Source organism: Boleophthalmus pectinirostris, unplaced genomic scaffold, assembly GCF_026225935.1.
Source record: "Boleophthalmus pectinirostris isolate CB_2022bp ecotype Guang Dong unplaced genomic scaffold, ASM2622593v1 HiC_scaffold_11, whole genome shotgun sequence".
NCBI lineage: Eukaryota > Metazoa > Chordata > Actinopteri > Gobiiformes > Gobiidae > Boleophthalmus > Boleophthalmus pectinirostris.
The window spans coordinates 3315169-3333579 of NW_026570994.1; the positions used below are offsets into that span (position 1 = coordinate 3315169).

General features: G+C 39.9%; 1 protein-coding gene across 1 annotated transcript; it reads right to left on the reverse strand.

The window, feature by feature from the left end:
* Nucleotides 1-2030: 2030 nt before the first annotated feature.
* On the reverse strand, nt 2031-16197 carry LOC110162210 (uncharacterized). Its single transcript, XM_055163410.1, has 8 exons — nt 16046-16197; nt 11608-11913; nt 10887-11141; nt 10548-10616; nt 8506-8598; nt 7380-7411; nt 6582-6647; nt 2031-5994 (listed from the first exon to the last, which is right to left on the reverse strand). The coding sequence occupies exons 1-8, from the start codon at nt 16104-16106 to the stop codon at nt 5815-5817; spliced, it is 1062 nt and encodes a 353-aa protein (XP_055019385.1). The 5' UTR covers nt 16107-16197; the 3' UTR covers nt 2031-5814.
* Between the last annotated feature and the right edge of the window lie 2214 nt (nt 16198-18411).

An 18411-nucleotide genomic window follows, 5' to 3' on the forward strand; every position in this document is an offset into this window, starting at 1 on the left:
GAAATGAACAGGTGCTCTAGAGCGGCAACAATACACAGCCCCTAAAACAAGACTGGTTTTGTTGGTTTCATTTCAAGTTTCTCTGCTTTTCCTCTAGTGCTGCTTTGGCTACAGTGAAAATCACTACTGGGAGTATGAGCCCATTCCTTAACCATGCACAAGTTGCTCAGATTGTCCAACTTCTCCAGGAGTTTGACCCCCTCTCACCCCCCTCTCACATTTATGCTCCACTTTTGTGTGTGAACAGATCCATGCATTCCAAGTGTAGTGTCTGTCTGCAGATATACTTCCAGATGTGTAAATTGTCAAGGTTGCATTCTCTTAAATAACCACCAGAGGGTGCACAATTCAGAGAATTGACCGAAACAGGAATAAAATAGAAACCACAGCACTGTTACCAGTTGAGCCCTGTCAGCTGATTAGGGATAATCTTTTTAAGTTTGCAATGCAGCACATGCTCTCAGAAAATGGAAGAATCATTCTTTTAAATCTAAAACGGAGGGTAGAGTGCTCCAGGACCAGACAATCACACCTGTGACATATCACAATGACAGTGATGCAGGAAACAGTCCTTTACAGCTCTGTGTCAGCATGATTCTGCATCTCTATAGAAGGGTAAAAATGCTCTCAGGTCAGCTGACCAGCTCCCCAAGTAAAAAGAAAAAAAAAAGTATTCTAAAGTGTACTAAATCAAAGTACATTTAGTACACAAGTGTGCTTGAGATGATCATAGTAAAGCATGTTATTTTCAGTCTGCTATTTCCACAATAAGCACTCTAACAATATATCTTTAGCTCCACTTGAAACACACTAAAGTACAAATAAACACACTTAACTGTTATTTTGAACCCCCATAAGGTAGCACTAAAGTACACTTAAGTGTATTTCTTGGTGATGATTTCAAGTGTCTTTACAGTACAGTCTAGGTACACTTTAATACTATCGAAACATGTTTCATAAAACACTAATGTGGCTCTAAGTGACAGTAAGTGACAAACTCTCTCTATTGGTTAGAGCCTAAACAACACTGTACAAACATGCTCAAGTGATGTCGCTGCAAAGTGTCAGAACAAACAAATAACAATAAAAAAATAAGTGCATAGGCCTATTTGAAACATGCTGCAGGTGTGACTGTACATGATTATGACAGGATTTCTGAAATGCAGAAGTGGTACCAGGGTTTTGCATAACCACAGACCACAGGATGAAAAACTCTGTGTCTGACTTTCTCTTGATCCTTCTCGTGTGAAAGCAAAACCAAACTTGTTGAAAACTGCAAAATTTGCAAATTCTCACATATTCAAGGCCAAGTTGTTTATGTCACCAGAATTCAGAAGTAGAGCCTCTGTGTGTTTTGACAGCAGCCCAGCGACCACAGTGTGTGTCCTGTCACAGGCAGCATCTTTATCCCCTGAGGGAGGAATGTAAACACCAATGAACAGGACAGAAGTAAATATGGTTGGCAAATAATATGGACGCATTCCCAAAGCCAAAAGTTCAATTTCCGGTGAACAGATACGCTCTTTCACAGTGAAACGGCAGGGATTACACCACCTCTTGTTCACTAAAACAGTAATCCTGCTGCCCTTCTTCTTGCAGCTCAGAGGAGTGGTCAGTGGCTTTGAAATGGAGATTTACATCAGTCTGGGGTCCTGTGCTGCTCTCTCCAGTATTGGTACAGTCTCTTATGGTGTGGCTGTTTAGTTAATCCAAAGTAAATTATGGTACAAAAATCCAAATCTTAGTTTTACATCGTCAAGAGAGAGTGTTGGTCATTTATGGACTCAAAGTTTAAAAAATTATATAATTTTAATGACTGAATGATTATAATGACCTTTTTGTTGTAATGTTAGAACATATGTTTATGGATTTTACACTATTTACTATTTTTACAATATTTGACATTACCATTAACAGAATATACACCTTTTGTGAATGAAAGAGACACAAAACAGATGGACTGTCCCTAAGAGAGACATTATGTATCCTGATGGGACAGACACCACCGAAAAACCAAAACCAAAATTAAATCGTGTTCAGATCTTTATTTCTACTTTACTTTTTTGGCTAAAACAGTTACATATTGTGGCTTTATAATGTCCAAAATATAACATAGTGATCCACAGGTGTCATAGATTATAACTATATGCAGACAAAAGTACAATACGTCTTCCATATTAAAAATAAACAACATAATACAGATGCAGGTAGAAGATACCAGATGAGGTATCTTCTGCAGACCTTAAAGGGACAGTTTGGAATTTTGGACATAAGACCTCATTTCCTAGTGAGCCAGAGTGTTGGAGACGTGTGGAGACACTTTTTAAAATAATCCATCCATATCTTGTATTTGCAGAGGTCGCTGGTGCTAGGCTACTGCATGTCAATGGCCATAGTTAGCCTTACCCACTCCACAAAACACCTGAAGAAAATCTATTATAATGCCAGATATGATGTCGATGTAAATGTCTGCATCAAATAATTTTAGAAGTAAAACCAGCCTTGCATTTGAAGGATTTATATCAGAGCAGCAGTGAGTTGTTTTTCCTGACAGAGCTTGGCAGTGGCGGACTGATATATGAGAAAATAGTCCCTCAGCATGCAACGATTCATGCAATGTAAAGTTAGAATTAATGTTTGAAATAAAATCAACACAGACATCCACATGGACAGTCTGGTGTAATAATAAATTTGTTTTGGGTGTTTTGTGGAGTGGGTAAGACTGTTTTTAGTGGCAGGCTAACTATGGCCATTGACATGCACTAGCCTAGCACCAGCGACCTCTGCAAATACAAGGACTGGATCTAATATTTAAAAAAGTTTCTCCACACGTCTTCAACACTCTGGCTCACTAGAAAATGAGGCCCTATGTCCAAAATTTCCGAGCAGGCAGATGAGGACGGTCACATGTATCACTGGCAGCTCGTATCACATTTTAAAAGAGAGATTCTCCCTGATGCCCTCTGGATCCCCAGCAGGAAAACAAACAACTAATTCCTTTGTATGTACGCCTCATTTACACTTATGCTCTGCTCTAATGTCCATACTGTACAAGCACCTGACCTCTGTGTGTGTGTTCTTTTTATTCATTTGATTTAATTTTATTTATTGATACTTTGCAGCTGATGCCATCTACATTCCCTGAGGTTTGTGAAACTAACTGGAGGCTCTCGTGTGCCTGAAGCTCAAGTTTGACTTTAATCTGAGCTTTGTTTTAACATAATTTGACCAGAAAGAACTGATTTTAGATGGAACTACAATGGGTGAGTTTTGCAAAAAGTCAATCTAACCTTTATGTTGAAACTCAAACTCCTAAACAGGTTCATAAACACTCGTATTGATCACAGGCTCCTGAAAATGTTGTCTTTAAATACATTTTGTATTTTTTCTTGAGTTTTCAGACTGTTTTTGTCAGTGTGTTGCACCATGGTAACTGATAAACGTTCTGTCATATAGATAAATATAGAACTCCCCCAGCGCAATGTCACTGCAAGTATCAATGCAAAACAAACCAAACAGATACAAAATACTGACTAAACAAACAGGTGCACAGGTCCATTTGCATATCCTTTAGGCTGTGGTCTGTGGCTACAAACAAAACTCTGTCTATCTTTGTGTTGGTCTTCCCTTGTGAAAGCAGAACCACACTCATCGATAAACTCATCAAAATCCACATGAGAGATAAAGGAGGTGTTTCTGTGTGTGGTTTTGCTAATTCTGTCTTTCATATTCAAGTTACTTCTGCTTTCTCACAAGCTTTAACTCAACATTTACATCCAAAAAACTACAGATACAACTAAGTTACTACAGCTTACGTGTAATACTTTATACTACGTTTTAATTATTAAATTTTTACTGTGTGCTAATATACAGGGTGTCCCAAAAAATCTGACATCATTTCGCAGGCCACTAATTTTGGCAATTCTTGTTGAAATAACCTCAAATTTTCACAAAATATCGTATAGAAAACGATGTAGATTTTTGTTCTGTTTTCAGGTTGAGCCGTTACCTCCCAAAAAGAAGTCATTTTGGAGTCTGTTGCACACACTCACCCAAGACCGTGCAGACTTCAATGCAACATTTAGAGAAACTTCACCAGCTGGCAAACAAATTTGGGCTTGGTACCAAAAATGGGCTGCAAGACGAAGGGATCTGGTACCATCATCAACATCAGAAGAGAAGCTCGAGCAAGTTCATGAAAAATTCTTGTGAAGCCAAAAGAAATCCGTAAGGAGAACAAGTTTGGAAACCCAGATTCCTCGAATGATGGTTTGATGTACCAGATCCTATAGCCCCGCATAAGCTTTTCCTCTTAACATTTTTGGTACCAAAGTCCAAATTTGTTTGCCAATTCGTAAAGTTTTTCCAAATGTTGCATTGAAGCTGCACAGTCTTGGGTGAGTGCATGTGAGCAGATTCCAAGACGCAATATGACTTCTCTTGGGGAGTGAACGGCTCAACCTGAAAACAGAACAAAAATAAAAGATTAAATACAAAATATTGATCTGTTTCTATACATTCTGTGAAAATTTGAAGTTATTTCAACAAGAACTGCCAAAATTATTAGCCTGCGAAATGATGTCAACATTTTTGGGACAAGTGAAAAAGTTGCCTGCTTTGCTATGACACTTCTACTGCTTTAATACTTCTTTAAAGCTACTACAACTACTAATTCCAAGCAGCTCTTACTACAGCGTTGCCTGTGCTTTACATCAAGGAACCACCCACCCATTCATTCACACATTCACAAACCCGTTTACGCAGGCTGTGTGGGCGAAGGGGGTTAAGTCCTTTTGTCTTGTCCAAGGACACAACAACAGCATTCGTCTGTCACCTGGACCCAAGAGCAGGATTCAAACCACCAACCTTCTGATCAGTGGACCAAGATGCTACCAACTGAACTAGTGTCATCCAAGGATCCTACTGGAAGAGCTAGGAGGAAGTGTGTGTGGAGAGGGAACACGGCATATCTGCTCAGACTGCTGCCTGTGCAACTCAGCTCCAGAGAAACAGAAGAATATAGATGGGTTTGTTTGATTTTGGTGTATTTTTTTTGGGTGGGTCAGTTGTTGGGTCAGATGTTGGGGTGTTGAGTCGGTTGGTTGATGGGTTATTGGGTCGGTTGTTGGGATTGGTTGTTGCTTTAGTTGTTGGTTAGTCATTGGTTGGTTGTGGGTTGGTTGTTGGATGGTTGTTGGTTGGTTGTTGGTTGGTTGTGGGTTGGTTGTTGGGTTAGTCATTGGTTGTGGGTTGGTTGTTGGTTGGTTGTTGGTTGGTTGTTGGTTGGTTGTGGGTTGGTTGTTGGGTTAGTCATTGGTTGGTTGTTGGGTCAGTTGTTGGGTTGGTTGTTGGATTAGTCATTAGTTGGTTGTTGGGTTAGTTGTTGGTTGGTTATTGGGTTAGTCATTGGTTGGTTGTTGGTCAGTTGTTGGGTTAGTTGTTGGTTGGTTGTGGGTTGGTTGTTGGGTTAGTCATTGTTTGGTTGTTGGTTTGGTTGTGGGTTGGTTGTTGAGTTAGTCATTGGTTGGTTGTTGGGTCAGTTGTTGGGTTGGTTGTTGGGTTAGTCATTGGTTGGTTATTGGGTTAGTCATTGCTTGGTTGTTGGGTTGGTTGTTGGTCAGTTGTTGGGTTAGTTGTTGGTTGTTTGGTTGGTTGTTGGGTTGGTTGTTGGTCAGTTGTTGGGTTAGTTGTTGGTTGGTTGTGGGTTGGTTGTTGGGTCGGTTGTTGGGTTGGTTGTTGGGTTAGTCTTGGGTTGGTTGTTGGGTTAGTTGTTAGTTGGTTATTGGGTTAGTCATTGGTTGGTTGTTGGGTTAGTCATTGGTTGGTTGTTGGGTTGGTTGTTGGTTGGTTGTTGGGTTGGGTTGGTTGTTGGTCGGTTGTTGGATCGATTGTTGGCTTGGTAGTTGTCAAATTGTCAACAGTGGCGTAGAGGTGAACATGGTTCTCCACAGCGGTGTTCCCCACTAAGCTGTAGGTCACCTCACTCTGATTGATCTGAGCAGAGGGGACAAGACAATATAATTATAATAATAAAAAACAATGTTCCCACATATGTTGATCCTGATCATAAATAATTGAATCTGCTATATTATATTACAACATAAATCTGCATATTCATATTTACAGCCTCAGTTTTAGTTTCAAAGACATGAATATCTGAACTAGTCATTCCTCACATCATCTGCACGTCATTATCCAGTCTGTTTTGAATACAGTCACATCAGTGAGTCAGTCAAACCATACTAGTCTGTTGGAGCATGAAACACACCCTCCACCACATCCTCTTTACTCTGTGACAAGCATGTCGGGCACGAATCTAGTCCTGGTTTATTCCTGGTTCAGTTCTAATCTTGAAATACTAATAACCAAAGAGATCATTTGACTAGAAATATAAAAGTCCTTTATTTGAATGTTTGACATCTGGAGGTCTTCAGGTTATGACACAAAAAGAGGATTATATTGTGTTTAATGTTATGAACTAGATTCTTTACAAGAAGGATTGATTGGTGCACATCATTGTTTCACACTAGTCCTGGTTTAAAAATACTTTAGTCCCAGTTTAGTCTCGGTCTAGTCCTTACCTCAGTTCTTTGGTTGTTCGTACTGTGGCTGACAGTGGTGTAGGCCACTACTTCTTCAAGTTCAGCCTTTGAAGAAAACATTCACATGTATTTATGGATGTATTTGTCCTTCACGAAAATTATTACAACTCTACAACAACATATAAAGGAGCCTTTGAACATAGGGAGATATCAATCATGCCCAGGCAAATTCTTGGTAGTTTTTAGCAAAATAAATGAAGTTTGTTGTCGGGTTTTACAGCAGTTTGCCTGTTACACAATTAATACCAGTTTGGGTTCACTCTTTATATTTTTAGATTCTATTATTTGTCCTCTTGAGTCTGCAATGCTGCCTGTCTGACCCTCACCACCCCAAATGTCTCATTCACCATCACATAGAGCTCAGCATGAAGCATCATCAGCCAAAACAATGTAAAAAAGTAGCCTAAATGAAGATCTATGGAACAACCCCATAGTAAATATTCTCCAAATAAGTCAGATGATGATTTATCGACTCAAAAATGCACATCACAGCTACCTATGACGTCACAATTAGGGGAAATTTGAAACATGCTAAAATGTTATACTTATATAACATGGTTTAAAGCTCAGGAAATTATATTTTGCATGATATATCTTCATAGGTTAACTGAAAATGTCATTATGTATGACCTTGGTAAGGTTTTTGCCCAGTGATACAACAATTGAAATCACTGTACAACCTCTCTACCATCAGAAGGGCAACTTTGGTTCCATTGTTTTTCTCCACACATTTTTGTAAACTTCACACGATGAAAAAAAAAAAAAAATTTAACTTACAGAGGGGTCTCTTCTGGTGCCTGCACGCTTCTCTGTAAACAAACACACATGTATGCTATTATTCATAAATAAGGTAAGAAAATACTGCATTGTCAGATGTCAGAATAAAACTTTCAGCCCCCAACAGTAGCTTCCCTATGGATCTCATTCAGCAAAATGTGTTTTATAATGAACAGGCACCCAACAACTGTATAGTAGGACTGAGAAAATGTCACCCATGGCGTTCGGTTCCAGTCAAATGAAACTTATCGAGGCTGGCAGCTATAGACGTGAATCTGGAGTCAAGATCCATATTTGGAAAATCCTGGCATGTGCATTATAGCAAAAAAGCCAATTAGAAGTGAGGATGATGAAGGTGAAATACTTGAATAAATCGGCGAAAGAGGGCACCTGATTGTTTTGTTGCAAGTGAAATAAAAACACCAGAACCGTGTAGAGCGGTTTAACTCAAACATTTGAAGGTCAGAATGGCGAGCCTGAAAGCAGTTAGGCAGAGGGACGACGGTTATTCAATTAAAAGTGAATTTGAGCCAGAGTCGACAGAGCCTAATCACGCCCATACTCACTTTTTATTTGGAAAGCAGTGGTTAGTTTATGGGTGCACCATGTACTTTTTCCAGGCCAAATAACATCTCCAAAGATACAAGTAGGTGCACTGCAAAAAAGCTTGGCTCATCTATCCATGCAGGAAGGTCATTTTACTTGACAAGTTATCTTAAATTAAACCACCTCTAGACTAGAATTAAGTCTCTGAACTATTAAGTAGATAATAATAATCTGAAAACAAGATGAACTGACTGGGCCTCCAGCGCGTATCTCACCTACGTTCGTTATGACCTCAACGATCTCTGTCTCTGTCTCTGTCACCCATAGTCTCAACCCAGCCATCTCTGCCCTGCTTCGTACATTATCAATAAACTTCTTCGCCCTATGTCCTTGTTGGTGTGGTCCTAGCTAGTGAAATAAGTTTTAAAATCTTGGCCAGATCAGAGAAATTTGCCGCGTGTCAGAGCCTCCACCAGAAAAGTTACTCAGCGCTCTTTTACAAACCCACAAGTTCCTCCTCTAACCTCAGTCCTCTGTTGTGTCCCACATAAATACAGTTTTGTGTGTGATGTAGTTTCACCTCTGCATCTCCTACATGTGACTACGACCACCACAGTGACAAGCACAAGCAGAAGTACTCCAACTACAGCCGCTACCACTGCCCACAGCCAACCTGCACACAAAATCACACAGTAAAAGTACTGTACTTATACACACACAAGTTCAACACAGTAACAGTAACTAAGCATAAAAGTAAAAGTACTGTAGGCCTACTTATGCACATACACATTCAACATAGTAACAGTAACTAAGTATAAAAGTAAAAGTACTGAACTTATGCACACACACAGTTTACTTTGTACGTCTAAAGCAGGGGTCCCCAACCTTTTTCCTCCATTGAGCTACTTTTACAAAACAAAAATGTCTGAGAACTACTAGTTTTAGCAGTCACAAGAAATTGAGTAAATATAAGAGCCACGGCGAGCCTTAGATGAGGTACAACTAAATGCCTATAAAACATAAACCATTATCCACTTATTAGAGTTCAAAGTTAGACATCAAAATGATACATGTACAGTGGTAATAGGCATTTAATTACTGTATTTTTCGGACTATAAGTCGCACTTTTTTCATGGTTTGGTGTTTCCTGTGACTTATACTCTGGTGTGACTTATATATTAAAATGTTCACACTGAAGCGTCAAGAGGCTCTAGTCTTGTGTGTCAGTATCTGCTGCTCCTGTTCCTCCTGTACCACTGTCACTTCACTCTACTGCACATGTCTCCTGCAGAAAGAGCCTCTGTCCTGCTGCAAGTAGTGAAATTTTCAGCCGAAAACAGTAATGGAGCAGCAGAAAGAAAGTTTGGAGTGAGCGAGAAACTTGTGAGGAACTGATGGAAAGTGGGGTTGGAGAACACAACTTTACTGCAACCGGGAGGATGCACCATGAAACTTTCCTGAAGTCACTGGATGGATGGACAAAGCCTGGACTTCAGTGACACTGAAACCATCCTGTCGGGATTCAGAAAGACCAGAATAATTCTAACTGGAACTGATGCTGAGTCTGACGACAGCGACACAGAAGAGGAAGCGGCGCTCTGTTTACCTCCGGAGGTCGAGGAGTTGCTCAGAAGTGACACCGAGGATGAAGAATTGGGGGATTTAGTGATTTGGAGTGAGATGGAGAGTTTGGTAAACTTGTTCTGTTCTGTTGTTTATGTTAATAGTTTATCTGAAGAACTGTTCATATGTGACGTTTACAGTCTGTTGTTCTCTGTTCTGTTGTTATTACTACAACTTGACTTTCAAGATGAAATGTCGCTTCCTGGTTTCTGATTTTATCAAATAAATTTCCCCCAAAACGTGCCACTTATAGTCCGGTGTGACTTATATATGTTTTTTTTTTCTTCATTATGCATTTTTTGGCTGGTGCAACTTATACTCAGGATTGACATATAGTCCGAAAAATACGGTAATCAAATTTTACTTATTCAGCACAATATGTGTAATTCAAAAATCCCTTGGTGAGCTACTTGGAAGAAGGTGGACAGCTACCAGTAACTCCCGAGCTACAGGTTGGAGACACTTGCTCTTAAGAATCACAAGCAATAGTACAAGTACTGTATTAGGTGGTATTATTTACTGTATATGTCACCCATGAGTGTTTGTGTACTTTAGTGATCTCTCTCGGGTCCTGTTTCTACCACCATTAAGGATTAACAGTCTGATCCTATTCAAAACTCAGGCCACAAGCCAACATCCCCCACGACATTTTTCACAAATATACAAAAGCATGAGACAGTGTAATCCTTCATTCATTCAAGAGTCTTCAATGTAGAGAAGGTTTCTGGACTCTGTATCTTTCCAGTCAGTCTGTGATGGAGTGTTAGAGCCATTTGAGAGAAAAGCACAAACATCCTCAAACAAAATGGTCTGTGTTTCTTCTGTTTCTCAAATAGGTTCAAATACGTACCTCTGTCTGTTTTGCCATGTTTGATTAAGTTTGTTCGGGTGCTTCACCTTTGGCTTTGGCTCACACCTCTGTCATGTTACACTTGTCTACATGAACTACAGGAGCTTTAGTCGTGTTTAGACCTGCTTCAGTCTTTGGTTCTGGCTCACCTGGAGTTTCTCTGGTGTCTTTTTCTTCGTTCTTTGCCTGGGTTGTTGTAGTTTTCGTTATGGTCTTCACTGAAAAGAACAAAACATGTAAGCAAAAACAGAATTTTAAAAGTTTATGATACACACATCTATCTACAGACATTTTTAGTTTCACTCAAGTTTCACTCAAGGACCAAACAATCAACTGTAAGCCTTGTCTAAATTCAAATGGCACATATCTGGTTTTGCTATGAACACGTACTTCAATGTCCTGATTTTCACTGTTCAAATCTTTGAAACTTTATAGTATTTAGTTACGCTAAAGTGATCCTTTTTTCCCACACTGACTCCTGGTCTCACCTGGTTTGTTGGATCTGAAAGAAAACTCCTTCTTGTCCAGTTGATGAGACACTTTACATGTGAGCCGATCCGTGAGTTTGTAAACGCGATGTGATTTTGGAACTGGAACAGTGATGCCATTTTGAAGGTCTGTTGTGTTTAATTTTTCAATATTGACGTTTCGGCCGTTGAAGAGCCATTCTGTTTTGACACCAGAGAGAGCAGGAGACACTTGACATCTGAACTCAGTGTTCTCCTCATGTTCCTCTTTAGTCACTGTGAAAAACAAGACACTTCTGTCAATGTACATAACGTACTGAAAATCAGTTATTGTTCAATACTAAAACTAGTATCGAAACTAGATTCTAGATTTTAGATTCTCATTTGAGCAGGTACTGATAATAAAAAAGTCATGTTCACAGGACAGAATGAACCTTTCCTGAGTAGTTTTAGAATGATGTTGAGCTGTATCAGAGTAGAAGAGCACATAGACGAGTTCACACATGGACACTATGAACCTACTGCACTATGAGGGATTACACACATATAACACACATGGAATAGGAAAGAAAATACTACCATTTAATGTTGAAAATCATATTCTCTTTTCTAAAGAAAAAATGTTTTTTTCATCATCTTCCATCCGAATCGGTATTGAATTTATTCCATAGTACTGGCATGAAGTGACCACACTAGAAGGAGGTTGTGGGTTAAACTCCTGATCTAACAATGAAATACTCACATGAGACCACAGACAGATACACACGAGCCTCAGACAGGCCACGTTCTGATTGGTCGTATTGTTCGTAGCGTCCAGCATCCTGAGGATGGACATTTTGAATCTGCAGACCACACTTCTGTGTCACTCTGAGTCGATTTGACAGAGTCTGTGGGAGATTGGAGCTGATCTTTCCATTTGTAATAAGTTGTTTGTTTTTTAAAGTCCATGTGGTTCCATCACATTCTCTTTGTTCATCTTTTACATCGTTACAGGGCAAAATAATATGTTCCCCCTCTTCCACAAACTCATGTCGAGCTGCTGCTGATTCTGTAGAAAACAAACCATAAAAGAAAGAAAAGATTGGTTATATTACAGGAAATTAACCAGCAACCCTGAGCAAAACAACAGAGCTGCCTCAACATCTCACATCATATATTCTATCCCAGAAGTTCAACTGCTCAAGAGAGAGCAGTTGGTAGAGACAGCTGCTGGTTCAATTCCCCCTAGTGGCATTGCAGACTGCTGCCTTTGTGTCCTTGGGCAAAACACATCAACCATGTTACTGCTGGTAGATCAGTAGCAGGTACAGACTGAATGTTATTCTTTTTGGTACTTTCTGTTGTTAAATCCCACACATGAATGTACTGAATAAAAAAAGTATTCAATTATGTTTTGAAGGAAGAAAATATCTACCAGTAGAATGCTTCACAATATAGCATTAAACAGATGCCACCAGGTTAAGTTACAGATCAGATCTGTGGAGAGGCGACCCTGCTCACAGTAAAAATGCATAAGATCTCAATGGTGAATGTAATAAAATAAAATGTGTTTAAGCTAAAGTTGTCCTGCTCCAGTATGAGCAGCTCTTGGGATCAGAGGGATACAGACGACTCCTGTCTGTGTCATGTCAGTGTCTGTAGGATTTCAGCAGATTTCAGACTTTCCCGGGGGCGGGGATAGGTGTATGGATCAGGTATGAGTGAATGTCCAGACCCTGAACTTTGAGACATTTCTTCTCGTCATTTACGCACTCACCTGCATTTAACTTATATAAGTTATTAAGTGTATCTAGGGTAGTTCAGATGGATGATATCATCGTCGAGCCACGCCCCCCTCCTCTCTGAAACACGCACTGATCTTCTGTAGGCCTAGTTTACCTAAAGACTTTGCAGGGATTGTACTGTAAATTAAATCACCAATAGAACAAATATACAGCTCTTTGAAGTCCCTTCAGAGACATGACGTGTGTCTGTGAAACACCATGTGGCTACACAAATGTTATTCATCTCAACCTCATTGTTGTTTTTTACATGTCTTACACTAGACTTTTAACTAAAATACTTTAGAAGGTCCAATAATAACTGGTACTAAAATTACTTGTACTAAAAAGTTCAAGCTCTTCAGTTTGAGCCAACACATTCACGCATCAGTTTATGAGCAGTGCAGGTCTCAGGCGTCACAACTGAGCTCTGTGCTAATGTACTGCACAAACATGCTCATGTTTAACATGTTCAGCATGTTCTACATGTGTCCTAACAAAGTGCAGTGTGTCTCTCACCACTCAAACAGAAGAAACAGCTGCAGAGTTAAACTTATATCCACCCGAAAACATCCGTTTATAGTGTCTCAAAGCCAAAGTGCATCATAATAAATCCACAGCCAGTCACAGCCTGCAGTGCCAGCGTCAAATTTTAGCCAAACAGAGAAAACCAACCAAAACTCCACCAAAATCCTGCTCCTCATTGGTAAATATTTCTAGTGTGGAGCGAGTGTGCGTAAAGATGTATCCAAACAGGTCTGCATAAAGTTCTCCATAATTCTCCTCCGTCCAGGTCACGCGGAGTAAAGGTTTAAAGTTTTTCATCTAAACAAGAACACGTGCGTCATGATCTGCCTTTCATATAAAGAGAGAACAAGAGAAACAAAAGTGAAACTGAAGCACACGTCAGGCAGAAGCAGTGTCCCTCTGAACAACCAACTGCTGCACCGTTGGACCAGCTCTTCTTAAATGACAAAATTATACATTTTAAGTAGAAACCCCCCCCCCCCCCCCCCCCCCATTACACCGTCCACCACGATGATTCACTGTGAACATCGTCAACTGCCAAGGGGACACGCCCAAGACAGTCTATCCCACTCACTAATGTTCATTTAGCATTATAACTAAGTCTACATTCAGACTGCAGGGCTTAATGCTCAATTCCGATTTTTTTGTGAAATCCGATGTTTTTTCGAGGTCGTTCACATTTCCAATTAAATGCGACTTGTATGTAATCAGCTGTGTGAACGTAAAACGGCCCGAAAGTGTCCCACATGTGCACTGGAGACACGATGACGTCAACCACAGCGAGCGTCTCTGTGTTTACAGAAGTTGTCCAAACATGGACGCAGCATCGAGCACCTGGAGATTTTAAAGTTCCTCTCGTACCGGAGCCAGAACATGAACAACTTACTTGTTTTAAGGAGGAGATTGAGAAGGAGAAGGACGAGGTTTTTGGCCGTGGTGTTTTGTGGAGCAGCGGCAGCGACGTCCGTTGAAAGGAACGTGTGGAGTTCATTAACAATTTTCGCCTACTTCAGCGCAGAATAGTGACGTTTGTGTCTTGTTGATAACGTGTAGGTGGATGAATGCACTTTGACCGTTCAGACTGAAGTCGCAAGTCAAAAGATCAGATATGTGTCAGTTTCAGGAGCACATATCCAAGTGTCCTGGGTCACATTTGAAAAATTTGGATCTGTGCCGTTCAGACTGTCATTAAAAGATCAGATACAGGAACATAGAAGCCAAAAAATCGGATTTAGGTCACTTCAGGCTGCAGTCTGAACGCAGCCTGACTGTTTTAGTGCTGACAACATCTCTCATGTCTCTAGTGTTACAACTTCATGTGAAGCGCACAGACAGACAGCAGCGTCACCATCCACCATCCACTGTGCTGATAAACTAATAAACCATCTTGAAGTCTGCTGTGTCCTGTTTGCATCTAATTACAAAGTGATTACTTGTCAGAGTAATAGGAGGTATGTGGTTAGCATGCTAGTTTTTGTTAGAATTACCGTGGCAGCAAAACTCCACCCTGATCTGGTCTCTGAGACTGAAACGTGATTATTCACTTGGCAGTGAATCATTGAGTAAATGGGGAATAACTTTGGGCCACTGTAAACCGCCCTGATGGAGATTAAGTAGTCAAAATGCGTTGGCGTGACTATTAATAAATTCACCGCATCAAAGCAAGGGAGGGATCAGGATTTTGTTTGTTGTCGCTCCACATACAAAATGTTGGCTGCAAACTTGGGATGATTTCTGAGGCAGTCAAAGGTTTCCTCTTTGGTTCTTCCTGTGTGTCAGTCCTGCCCATCACCTTCACCTTTCACTATTTTTCAATTCCTTTGGGAAGAGAAATAGTTTGAACGGAGGTTTACAGTCACACACATCTGATTCACTTTTGCATTTATGGAGTTTGCAAACAAATTTCTCGAGCCATTTTTCACTGTTAGGATCCAACAACCACACAATTAACGATGTCCGAATCCCAAAACTAAAATATGACAACACCAGAACCAGAAACAAAAGTGATATGTTTCAAAAGACTTGAAAAGATCGACTTTGTCAATAGACACATCCCACTGGGAAAACAAACATGGCGGTTTGATGCTCACTTTTTCAGAGGATCCTTCCCAGTATGAATTGCGCGATGACCGGAAGTCCAAAATTCGGGATGCAATTATTGGATCATATTTGCCTGTTTGTAAATGTATGTGTATGATCATGTAACTGAAAACTGCTAAATCATTTCAAATGTACTTGTCAAAATGTTTCACAGGGTTTCTCATTTCAGGATGAGAAGGTTCCATCTGTGAAAGACTTCCCAGAACATTCACTGTGCCAAAAAATGACACAAATTTCACTTTCTCACTTGAGGCTGTCCAGGAGGTGGCCTGTATTTCAATGTATCAAATAAATGTAGCCCCTCTTGTATTTCTATTGTACAAGTGATCAAAAGGTTAAACCTAAATGTCTCAGAAGTACCCGGAATGCCGACAGAACCTTCTAATTCTAAAAAGACGCTAGGGTTAGAGCCGCTGCAGCTCCAGGTGTGACTCCAGGCAACTGTTTAAAGACCAATAACAACAGAAATAATGCACAATATTTGTTCTTTCAATGTCTGAACACAACATACAAAGGGCAAATTAAAAATGAAAGTCTCATCATTACTTTTAGAAAAATGCTTTTTTTTTTTATGATGTCCAGATGTGCTGCAGCCCTTTAGTCGTGTGAACAAGTGAAACAAACACATGAAACAAAATGCAAAACAGCAACAAGAGTTCACTTTCAGATGAAACGAAAACGAATCTTATCCAAATAGAAACACTTTTGGTTTGACATTTGAAATTTCAGTTGAATCATTTCACATTTGAGACGATGAGTGCAGCAGCATTTAAACAGGTGATGGTCTCTTACCTGAGCAGAGCAGAAGAGTCAGAGTGAGAAGCACAGGTCTGAACACACACAGAGACATCATGATTGTGACGCTTGTGCTTCTTTCTTTCTTTGTTTTTTTCTAACTTCCTCTAAACATGCTGCACGTCAAACCTCAGAGCATCCGGATGAACAAAGGTGCAAAACTGACTGATGTTAATGTTTTTATCATTTGATCCTGTGCAGTGTTGGGAGGGTTACTTTTAAAATGTATTCCCCTACACATTACAGATTACATACCCCAAAATGTAGTTTGTAATGTAATCCATTAAATTACTTAAAGTGAGTAATGTAATCTGAATACTTTGGATTACTTGATTTTATGTAGAGAAGCAAAGACTCAGATATCTTTACATAAGAAGTTTTGTCTGCTAAAAGAAAATAAAAAGCCCAGACTTTACTGAACCAAATTAAAAATCCTATTTTAGTCCTGGTTTTAGTCCTGGTTTAGACCTGGTTTAGACCCTCAGCAAAATGTCCAAAATGAGAAAAGTGGAGCCGAGTGCAGGATTTTCCAAGAAAAATGGACTTATCCCTATTTACATACAAGTTCATGTTAAAACATTGCGTTGAAATTGCATTTTTCTTGAAGTTACAGGTTGTTCATAATAGAGCCCGACTGATATGGATTTTGCTGTGGCCGATATGAAACCGATATAATGAAAGTTGGAGCTGCCGATAGCCGATATAATCGCCGATATATTTAGTGATGTAAAAATTCACTGTAAATGTTGAATTGTTTAAAAAACTTAGGTTTGGCTCTGGTGGATTTTAAATTGGGTTTATTTAGGCAACATTTATTGTTATTCTGCCTCTTTACATCATATTTACAGACAGTAGGTTGGTTTTAATGGCATTTTTGCATCACATTCTAGACACTCGTGATGGGTATTCCAGTTCTTTTTAGAGAACCGGCTCTTTTGGCTCGGCTCACTAAAAGCTGCTGGTTCTTTTGGCTCCCAAGCGGCTCTTCAGATTGTTTTGTTGCAAGCAGGTCCAAAGGAGGACTAAACCAAAACTGAACCAGGACTGAACCAGGACTGAGCCAGGTCTAAACCAGGACTGAAAAAGGACTGAACCAGGACTGAAACAGATCTAGACCACGTGTAAAACAGGACTAAACCAGAAGTGAACCAGGACTGAGTGTCGGGACTCGGTCTCTATCTCGTGCCCAAGATTAGTCCTGGTTTATTCATTTTATGCTAAACTGCAGCCAAATATGCTCTCTTTTTTTTTTTTTATCCTATGTACACACAAATTTCTCAAAGTTTCGTTTTCAGCCGCTGCCGCTGTCAAACTACGAGTCTGCATGCGGCGTGAAGATAAAAAAAGTGAGAGAAAGAGAAAACACGGCTCCCAATAAGGATCAGGCTCCTGTCATTCCCTTCAAAGAGCCGGTTCTAAGAGCCGCTTCGTTCGCGACCGACCCATAACTAGTAAATAAACAATAGCTATTAGCCTTTAGCCGTAAATACGTGCGCGCCGCGGTAATTAATTATATGCTCAAATGTCATAATTCACACGTCTATTCACAGCTCATTTACATATCAGTGCAGGTCCAGTAACAAATATACGGCCAATATAATCAATTTAGAACAGACCAATAGAAAACAGCCTGTTTATGTGCGGGAGCTACAGCAGCTAACCCATAACAAATGACAAAAACTAGCTTCAAAGTCGACATATTTCCAACACTCACCGCTCATACAGGCTCCTCCCACATCACAAATCTGCACTAATAAATGTCCTTTTAATCCAGACTCAAACCGATTGTCCGTAAAAAGAATATAATCTCAGTGTTTGGATCTGTGTCTGCAGGTGTAAACAAACACACGTGAGTGACGCGACTCTGTGGTGTGTTCAGGGACAGTACGTGACTCTGTGGTGTGTTCAGGGACAGTACGGACGCACACAGACAAATGACTCCACAGATAAATACTGATGTGGAGCCACATATGAGGACATTTATCTGTCTGTAAATTGGATTAAATGAACAGAATGTAGAGAGTCTATGTTTTATAACGAGGTGTAACATGCCCACGTGAAATATCGGCCCCTATCAGCAAGAATATCGGCCGATACATGATATGCCTCCAGGTGCCTATATCGGCCAATAATATCGGCCGGGCTCTAGTTCATAATATTATAATATTTTATAAAAGAAAGAGTTCATCAATTTAAAAAAAAATCTGGAATAGATTTGTGTTTCTCTGCACAAATATTTGAACTTATTATTATTTTTGGAGGTTTATTTGCTATGAGTTTTCTGATCCGACCCCTTTGGGATCAAAGTAGGTTGGATACGGCCGCCAAAATGAGTTTGACACCACTGGTTTAGTGTATTCTGA